General features: G+C 42.4%; 1 protein-coding gene across 1 annotated transcript; it reads right to left on the bottom strand.

Annotated features, from left to right (window-relative positions):
- Positions 1 to 1,211: 1,211 nt before the first annotated feature.
- Positions 1,212 to 9,654, bottom strand: isg20 (interferon stimulated exonuclease gene). Its single transcript, XM_056282006.1, has 4 exons — positions 9,587 to 9,654; positions 8,271 to 9,031; positions 7,852 to 8,052; positions 1,212 to 2,080 (listed from the first exon to the last, which is right to left on the bottom strand). The coding sequence occupies exons 2-4, from the start codon at positions 8,868 to 8,870 to the stop codon at positions 1,880 to 1,882; spliced, it is 1,002 nt and encodes a 333-aa protein (XP_056137981.1). The 5' UTR covers positions 8,871 to 9,031; positions 9,587 to 9,654; the 3' UTR covers positions 1,212 to 1,879.
- Between the last annotated feature and the right edge of the window lie 529 nt (positions 9,655 to 10,183).

The raw sequence follows: 10,183 nt of genomic DNA, 5'->3' as shown, positions 1-10,183 counted from the left end.
TCTGATGCTCGGTTTGAACTGCAGCAGATCGTCTTGACCATGTCTACATGCCTAAATGCATTGAGTTGCTGCCATGTGATTGGCTGATTAGAAATTTGCGTTAACGAGCAGTTGGACAGGTGTGCCTAATAAAGTGGCCGGTGAGTGTACATATATATGTGTATTTTTTAATATTTGATTTCTTTTGAGTGCACATCAGTGAGGACCTTTCCTAGACATCAAACACCCAGGCCCTTGTGAAAAACGCCCAACAACGCCTGCATTTCCTGAGGAGTGCCCATCTATTCCCCCCAAATTCTCATCAACTCCTACCACTGCACCATAGAGAGCATCCTGACCAGCTGCATCTCAGTGTGGTACGGCAACTGCACCTCAGTGGACCAGAAAGCTCTGCAGCGGCTCGTCAAGGCAGCCCAGCATATCACCGGTACCCAGCTCCCAGCCATAAAACACATTTATCACAAACGCTGCCTTCGAAGGGGTCTGAGTATCACCAGCGATCCCAACCATGGACTGTTCTCCTCCCCTGCGCTCTGGGAGGTGCTACAGGAACCTCAGAGCCCGCACTACCAGGCTCAAAAACAGCTTCTTTCCCCAAGCTGTTGCCCACCTGAACCTGGCTACCCACTGAATGTCTGTAAATATGTTTGTACTCGTGCTTTTTTTTTTACTAATCTTTAGCTTTTAGTCTTCATCTGTATATATTTTATACTACGTTTGCGGTTTGTCTATGTCTGTCTTGCACTGTTTGGTGAAGCCACAGCCCTTATTTCACTTTTAACATGTGCCTGCACATTATTTTTAATGACAATTGAAACGAAGTGAATTGAATATGGAGAGGGTGTGTAGGCTACAAGAGCCTACAGGCTACCTCACTATTTTCCTGTCTTGTCTATCTGTGTTTTAAAATTTAGTTGAATGTCTTGTATCTTGCGTTTCCTTCTTGTTCTAACGATTATCTGTGTAAATACATAAAAAATGAAGATGTGTGTTATGCACGTTTTTTTAAAAATATAAAAGAAAGAAAAAAAAGGAAATGGAAAGCTTGAGTGTTGCACATTGCTTTACCTTGAACTTTGAGCTCTGAACTCTGTTAATATCTTTTACAAAAGGTTTCTAAAAACTTGCTAACATCTCTTTGCAAAGATCCACTAGAGCACAGCAACAAAATATGCTGATAGGAACTTTACACACGTTTAAAAGTCAAGAAATAAGTTAGCGTCCGTTTAATTCATAGCATTCAAGTTTTCTGCCCAAATGTTGCAGTACATCTCACACAGGACAATCAGAGAAATTGTATCCTTATTCCCCATTCCTCACATTCTCTCATTCTAGTAGGACTAACAATGTTAGTGTAGTATGATACATTTTGACCCAATGTTGCATTTAAAATATGCAATATTCATTCATTATCCAAGCCACTTAGCCTGCTCTCAGGGTCGCGGGGATGCTGGAGCCTATCCCAGCAGTCATTCACACCTAGGGACAATTTAGTATGGCCGATTCACCTGACCTATATGTCTTTGTGGGCTGTGGGAGAAAACCGGAGCACCCAGAGGAAACCCACGCAGACACAGGGACAACATGCAAACTCCACACAGAAGACGACCCGGGACAAACAAGGTTGGCCTACCCCAGGGCTTTCTTGCTGTGAGGTAACCGCGCTAACCATTGCGCCTCTGTGCCACCAACTATGTAATATAGCTAAGGAATTTGCTCTCACTAAAGGATTTTTTTAAATTGTTCTTTCATTTATTTCTTGCAGTAAATTGTAATTTTCTTTTTTTTTTCCACCGACACATTAAAGTCAAAAACTGTAAGACAGATTTTCACCAAGTTTCATATAGCAGCCCTCAATTCCACTGTCAGCCCACCCTCTTCATTGACTGTCGTCGGTCAGGTGGTCTGGCCAGTACTGGTCCTGCATATAGTGGTCAGAAGAGGCAGGGCATGGCTGTGGTGCCGATACTCCACCCCTCAGTCTGTCCTGCATCTCCCCCTCCCAGTCAACCTCCACCAGCTTGTAGAGGTCCAGGGCAGCCTGGGCATCCTGAACTGAACAGTGGCCCTTCTTTCCATCCTGGGCGAGACAGCAAGAGGGACAGGGCAACAGGGGAGGACAGAGAGACAGAAGAAGTGAGAGCAAGTAGGAGACAGAATGCAAGTTTCCATCCACCTGTTTTTTCTTTTTATGCACAGTCTGAATTTGTGCATAAGACAATCTCAGTTGAAACACCAGAATTTGGGGGGGGGGGCAAAATATTGCAACAACGTTTTTACATTTGGCTGAGTTAGAAAATTTGGTGTATTGATAAAGAGAAAATGTAATAAAGGGTGATGGGAAATTATTTCTCTAATAAATTATGTGATGCGTCAAATGCTTTGCAAAGCTGCTTAGTGAAATGCCTCTGCAGTGAACTGCCAGAGCTGCTTGGTGTGTCGGCATTGCTAGATATATGGTGGACTTAGTTGTGGTGCAACAGTCATTTCAGCCCTCATTAGATAACTCAGTGCATGCCTCCTTTGCCACATGTAATAGAGCGATGTAAAACTAACAAGAGTTATGACCACTTTGAAGAAACTGTTAAGAAAGCAACATGTCATCCCTCCATTTTGTTTGGCTGATGCTCTTAATGCCTTCTGGCATTGGGTTTAACACTGGCAAGTTTTCCTGTGAAGAAAGACTGACAAAAATGTTCTAACTTGACCGCCTCCTAGTGAAAGCTGAACAACCATTTGATATTGTTGTTTATCAATCTTCTGACTGTATTCTATTGAGGTGCAATTTGGATATTGTCATATCACAGTGCAATTTTATTGTCTAGATTAATAATGAGAATTTCTTACCCACTCTAATACATGCATTTGTTTCATCCAGACTTGATTACTGTAATGTTCTGTTTTCAGGTCTGCCACATTCTAGTACTAAAAGTCTTCAGATGGTTCAGAATGCTGCAGCTAGAATCCTAACTAAAACTAGAACATTTGACCATATTACACCAATTCTTGCCTCCCTTCATCGGCTTCCTATCCATGTTAGAGCTGCTTCTGCTGACTTATAAAATCCTAAATGGACTTGCCCCATGTTACCTGTCTGATCTCCTTAAACCGTACATTCCATCTCGAGCTCTTCGCTCTCAAAATACAAGGCTCCTGTGTGTACCAAAGCTAAAAAGAAGTCAGCTGGTGGCAGGACCTTTTCCTGTTGGGCCCCGTTCTTGTGGAATAACCTGCCTGCTGCCATCAGACAATCAGAGTCTGCTGAGTCCTTTAAATCCAAACTTAAAACTCATCTATTTGCCTCAGCCTACAATTAGCAATTAGTTGTCTTTAACATTAGTACTTCACGACCTGTACAGCATGGCGGGTCGGTTTCTGTCTCAATGAATTTACCAACCACTGTTCTGCTGACGAGATTATTATATAGATTATTGCAACTGTTCTCTTCTCTCACGTATTTTCTCTCTCTCTGAATTATGTCTTTTCCTCTCTTCTTCCGTGTATGTGAATGGTGTGATGCAAGTCTCCCCTGTGGGCACATGTAGTCTGTCCTTCTACCAGGTCTCCATGGTGATGGTGGTCACCACCTGGACACTGCTTGGCATCCTCATCAAATTCTTTATATAGCCATACAATTCTGTTATCCTCTTTCCATCAAAGAAAGTTGGATCAGTTCACCTGGACACACTGTTTCAGAGAAATGTTTCATCACTCATCTAAGTGGCCCCTTCAGTCTAAACTGACTGCAGGTTTCCCCACCCTTATAAACAAAACATTTGCATAACAACCGAAACCAACAATCGGTTTCGTATGAAAATAGGCATGACCATTAACTAGATTAATATTATATATTAATATTAGTCAATGGCCATGTGTACAATTCAAAGAAGATTCACAGTGGATTTAGGAATGTTTGCAATCACAACATTGTAAGATGCTGTGATTTAGCTTAGTGCACACGACCACTGAAACTCTAGTTAATGGTCACACCTATTTGCATATGAAACTGACCGTTGGTTTCAGTCGTTATGACACTGTATTGTTTATAAGGGTGGTCTCCACCCTGCAGTCAGTTTAGACCAGCGGTCGGGAACCTATGGCTCGCGAGCCATATATGGCTCTTCTGGTGACGGCATATGGCTCCCAGACAATTTTGAGTTGAAAAAAATTAAAATAAAAAAAAATTAGTTTGGAACTGATTTTAAAATACTTGTGATATTTCTTAATAATACTGTGTCATTTTAAAGTAAACAGAAATTAGTTTTGAAGATAAATTTCACGGGTCACCCGTGGGTCGGGTCGGGAACCAATGGCTCGCGAGCATGTCCGGGTCATTGTAAAGGTGAAGAAATTAATTTTATCAGATAGCCAACTGGTTTATCCGCTTCAACCCTTGTAACGGAAAAGATAGCGAAAAGAAAAAAAGACGATGATTACCGTGCATTCCAGGCTGCGTGGACAGAGGAATTTGCATTTGTAGAGAGAGCAGGATCTGCGGTATGTCTAATATGCAATGATAAAATTGCATCGATGAAACGGTCAAATATAAAGCTGCACTTCGATACGCACCATGCTTCATTTGCATGGAAATCTGCAGCGGGAGACGGCAGGAAAAGGGCATGCGAGGAGCTACAGCGGAGAGTGCAGACGAGTCAGCAGCAACTACGTGTGTGGCCCAAGCAAGGTGACGGGAATTCCGCTAGCTTTGCGGCTACTTTGGCAATAGTAAGGAATGGAAAGTCATTCACAGATGGTGAGTATGCCAAAACATTCATACTTGATGTGGCTAATGAACTGTTTGATGACTTCCCAAATAAAGACAAGATAATCAAACGAATAAAAGACATGCCCCTGTCAGCAAGAACTGTGCACGATCGTAGCATCATGATGGCAAATCAAGTCGAGGAAACACAAATTAAGGAAATAAACGCCGGGACATACTTTTCTCGCGCGTTAGATGAGTCAACAGACGTTAGCCATCTATCTCAGTGCAGTATAATTGCCAGGTATGCTGCAGGTGACACACTGCGTGAGGAAAGCTTGGCTGTTTTGCCAATGACAGGGACAACAAGAGGAGAGGATTTATTCACGTCTTTCATGGAGTTTGCTAAAGAAAAAAAACTACCAATGGATAAACTTATTTCTGTCTGTACTGACGGTGCACCCTGTATGTTGGGGAAGAACAAAGGATTTGTAGCGCTTCTCCGTGAACATGAAAAGAGAGCCATCCTAAGTTTTCATGGCATCCTGCACCAGGAGGCGCTTTGCGCTCAGACGTGCGGCCAGGAGCTTGGTGAGGTGATGTCGCTGGTCATTCGAGTGGTCAACTTTATTGTTGCCCGAGCTTTAAATGATCGCCAGTTTAAAGCTCTGTTAAAAGAAGTTGGGAATCATTATCCCAGTCTGCTTTTACACAGCAACGTGCGTTGGTTGTCAAGGGGGAAGGTGCTCAGACGTTTTGCAGCTTGCCTGAGTGAAATCCGGACTTTTCTTGAAATGAAAGGCGTCAGGCATCCTGAGCTAGACAACACTGACTGGCTCCTGCAGTTTCACTATCTCGTGGACATAACTGGCCATCTGAACCAGCTCAATGTCAAAATGCAAGGTATTGGAAATACAATCTCATCCCTTCAACAAGCAGTGTTTGCATTTGAAAGTAAGCTGGAAGTCTTTCTCAGGGACATTGAAACAGGTCGTCTTCTGCACTTTGAAAGACTGCAACAATTTAGAGATGCATGCTTAGCAAGTGACTCCACTCAACATCTGGATCTCCAGCAGCTAGCTGGCTTTACGTCCAATCTCCTGCAGTCATTCAAAGCACGTTTTGGAGAATTTCGTGCGCGCACTGGTCTTTTCAAGTTCATCACGCATCCACATGAGTGTGCAGTGGACAAAATCGACCTGACATGCATCCCCGGGGTCTCTATCGGAGACTTTGAGCTGGAAGCTGCTGACCTGAAGGCATCAGACATGTGGATGAGTAAGTTCAAGTCACTTAATGGAGAGTTGGAAAGTCTTGTGCGACAGCGAGCAGAGCTGGCGAGGGAACACAAATGGACAGAAATGAAAAATCTTCAACCTGAAGACCAGCTGATTCTGAAAACTTGGAACGAGCTTCCTGTGACATACCACACAATGCAGCGTGTGAGTATTGCCGTATTGACCATGTTTGGCTCTACATATGCATGTGAGCAGTCATTCTCGCATATGAGGAACATTAAGACCAACCTACGCTCACGTTTAACTGATGGAAGCCTCAACGCCTGCATGAAGCTCAACCTCACCACGTATGAACCAGACTACAAGGCCATCAGCAAAACCATGCAGCACCAGAAGTTGCATTAAAAGTAAGACATATTTAATTTATTATACGTTAAAAATACTATATGGCTCTCAATGAAATATATTTAGAAATATTTGGCTTTTATGGCTCTCCCAGTCAAAAAGGTTCCTGACCCCTGGTTTAGACTGAAGAGGTCACTTGGATGAGTGATGAAACATTTCTGTCAATAAACGTTGTGTCCAGATGAACTGATTCAAAGATATCCTCTTTCAATGTTATATTCTGTGAATTGTGTTTTATTCTGTACACGCAAGATCCATTGCATGTCTGTCCGTCTTGGGAGAGAGATCCCTCCTCTGTTGCTTTTCCTGAGGTTTCTTCCTGTTTTTTTCCTCCCTGTTAAAGTTTTTTTTAGGGAGTCATTCCTTATCCGATACAAGGGTCCACGGACAGGATGTTTTATTGCTGTAAAGCTGACTGAGGCAAATTTGTAACTTGTGATATTGGGCTATGCAAATAAAATTGACTTGACTGCAAATAAAACTGAATTGACTTACCCAAAATTTTCTCAAAAATTAGAGCTGAAATATTTGTGGAGACATTATCTGAAAACTAGTAAACTGACTCATTTACATTACGAAACAGTCCCATGTGATGCACCTCATTAATTCTTAAACATGGTATTTTAGCATATGTAAGCAGATATTGGGGTAACACTTTAGTATGGGGAACGTAGTCACCATTAATTAGGTGCTTATTAGCATGCAAATTAGCAACATATTGGCTCTTAATTGGTCATTATTACGTACTCATTAATGCCTTATTCTGCATGGCCTTATTATACAACCAGTAAGCCAGTAACTATGAGTTTTCCCTCTATAACCTCAGAATTATTGCTTATTGGTAGTACCATCTCAATATGCTTTGCTTAGTATGGACTTTATAAGGTGGTAGTACCACAAGAAGAGTTATTCTCCCTTACTAACACTTAATGAATATGGTCTGTTGTTACATAACAAAACACAAAACTGCAAGTGTTAATAGTGTTAAATTACTGTAAATTAAGTTTTTGTTACTTAGAATATGTTCCCCATACTAAAGTGACATCTTGATCATTACTAATTCACTAGTAATTAAGTTTTTTTATGTTCCCCATACTAAAGTGTTACCGATATTGGTATATATATTAAGTTTGGGCGATGGAGAAGGAGAAATAAAAACATGAAAGAGAGTGAAATTGTAAATACAGCGCCGAAGGAGGCATCCAAACCAACCCAAGATGAGGGAGAATAACTCAATACTAAAGGGGTGCGACTTCTGTTGATTAAGTACGGTATGGTTATTTTAAACCATTTCTTAATTCAATTTACAGAACAATTACTGTATCATGATATACATATACACCGTTATATAAAATTACATATACCGTGATGAAGATCTTGGGTCATATCGCCCACCCTATCGATATCATCAGTGTTAATGTTTTCCGTATCCGTTAGCACTACTCAAAGTAGAGATTTGTTCACATTTTCCAAACAGCATTTTGCAGCAGTTTGTGGAGCCCTCACCTGGATCCTCCGATCCAAAAGCCTACTGGCCAGGATCTTCAGGGAGGCGCAGCGTTCGGGGGGGAAGCCAGCTAGTCGGCTGAGCAGGCGAGTGGCACTCGTGTCCCGGACCATGTGACTGGGATGGAAGTAGTCCAAGGCTCTGAAGTCATTGTAGATAGAGTGGCCTACCACTACCTTGCCTTCCAATATGCCAAGGATCTAGAAGAACCATTTTAGTATTAGGTACAAAAGACGGTACAGCACAAAACATATTTGGCACCTGCAAACATCTTTGACAGCTATTTCCAACCTATTGTCATCACCAATTCTTTTTTTGTAGTACACGATTTTTAACACAGATGATTCGACTTGAATGTAATTTCATAAAGCCGTTATAACAATTCAGCATGTCATGTCACAGTTAATAGGGGGCTTACCTCTTCCCTGGCCTCTGTGAAAGGCACAGCATTCTGGAGGTGGTGCCTCTGGATGCCGCTCCAGCGCGTCCTGTAGTCAGTGACAGGCTGACAGGGACGAATGTACTTATCATAGAGGATGTTACCATGGTAATCCAGGATGCTACAGCGGGCTAGCTCACTGCAACGTCCTCCGAGGCCCGTGCCCACCATTTCACAGTCCAAAGCCACCACAGTGGCTGGGCACAGGCAGAGGAGTGGCGAGTTTCTCCCGCTGGTCGGAGGGCTGGTTTCAGATGAGAAGCCGCTGTCCACCTCCCAGCTCTCTCCAAAAGCTGTAGTTAATTTACACTGGTCTAATGCTTTGACCTGCCCAGTCGATGCACAAGTCTGAAGGCCACAGTACTGCTGCCCAGCTTTAGATAAGTCAGTCCTTGTGCATTGTCTACTGGTAGTGCTTATAGTGTCATGGCCTAGAAGGTGTGGGGTTAATTTGGTTTTTTTGACTAATCTACATGTGTTCGGTACGTCATTGTTATTGTCTGGTTGTTTTCTCTTCAAGCTGAACTCTCCGTCCTGGCATTTTTTCCTGGCTCTAGCATGCTCCATAAATCGACGCATCGTGGTTTTCTTGCATAAATACCTGTAGCTGTCGAGGAGTCCAACTGAAGACCTATTGGGCTATGCAGATAAAACTGACTTGACTTGGCCTACGAGGGGCTTTATTCCTTCTCGCTGCATCGGCCATTATTCAGCCCACGAGTTGGCCACTACAGTCATACCTGCAAATGTAACAAACATACACAAATCAATTAATCAAATCGCTGATTACTTTAGAGAATCAAAGTAATGGCTCGTCTCGTCTATGTCCTCTGTCTCTGGTAAGCCTGAGGCAATGCATCGGTGGCTGCGTGTTACTTGTCATGTCTATATACAAGCTGACCATAAAGGGAGGAAAAAAACATGGAGGACAACTATGGAGCCGTTCCGACGATCCGTGTCAGAGAGCCAAACAACAACAGGCAGCTACAGAGTACAGATAATAACTGCCCCGGGGTACATTAACTGCCCCGGGGTACATAACTGCCCGGGTTGGTTTAAAAAGTTTCATTTCTGAACATATGACGTAGTTTGACGAGTTTCTCCGTGTTAACGTGGGGGTATCGTTGACAGCCAGCCACGTCTAAAACAAGACGCTGTCAGCGAACGTTTTCATAACAAAGAACAAAAATAATATCAGATAATTAAAAACCAAATAAAAAAGACGTAACTTGTATCTATAGATAATCAATCACAGAAAAGACAGAATTGTAAAGCAGAATGTCTTTTACGGTTACCTTCCACGCTGCACGTGTAAGCCCCGTACGTGCCCGGAACGGATCATTCTGCTTCCTGATTGGTTGGGGTTTTTTTTGTTTGTTTTGTTTTTTTTCCCTTGCTGCCACGATTGCGTGTTCCAGCGTTGCTGCCCCCTACAGGATTGGAGTGCTACTGTCGGCGATTATGTCTCTCAAGTCAAGTCCATTTTATTAACTGTAAGCATAATTCAGTTCATCATAAGTTTTCACAACATGGGAAAAGTCACAGTGCCAGAACTGAATCACTTGCACCCAGGCGGGAAACCTTGAATCTGACAATGCGCATTCAAGTGTAACTGTTAATAGTACATGGAAAAAGCAATAGTATGTCCATAGATGACTATGTACTGAGGTACAAAGAGTATTTTCCATGTTTTGATTTTACTTTGACATTATTTAATCATTCTCCCTTCAGAAAATTATTTGTTCTCTCACAAAATTAAGTGCAGGGTCAACAAATTAGTGAGGAGCCTCTGGAGCATAGGACCGCAACATCAGACCAAAGGTGCATTAGAGCCAACCTTCTTTAATATTGACTCAGATCGTTAGTATATTCTTGATCAATTTCTCTTTAGC

Source organism: Lampris incognitus, chromosome 6 (genome assembly GCF_029633865.1).
Source record: "Lampris incognitus isolate fLamInc1 chromosome 6, fLamInc1.hap2, whole genome shotgun sequence".
NCBI classification, from domain to species: Eukaryota; Metazoa; Chordata; class Actinopteri; order Lampriformes; family Lampridae; genus Lampris; species Lampris incognitus.
The sequence above is the reverse complement of the archived record's forward strand: the minus strand, read 5'-3'. Positions and strand labels throughout refer to the sequence as shown.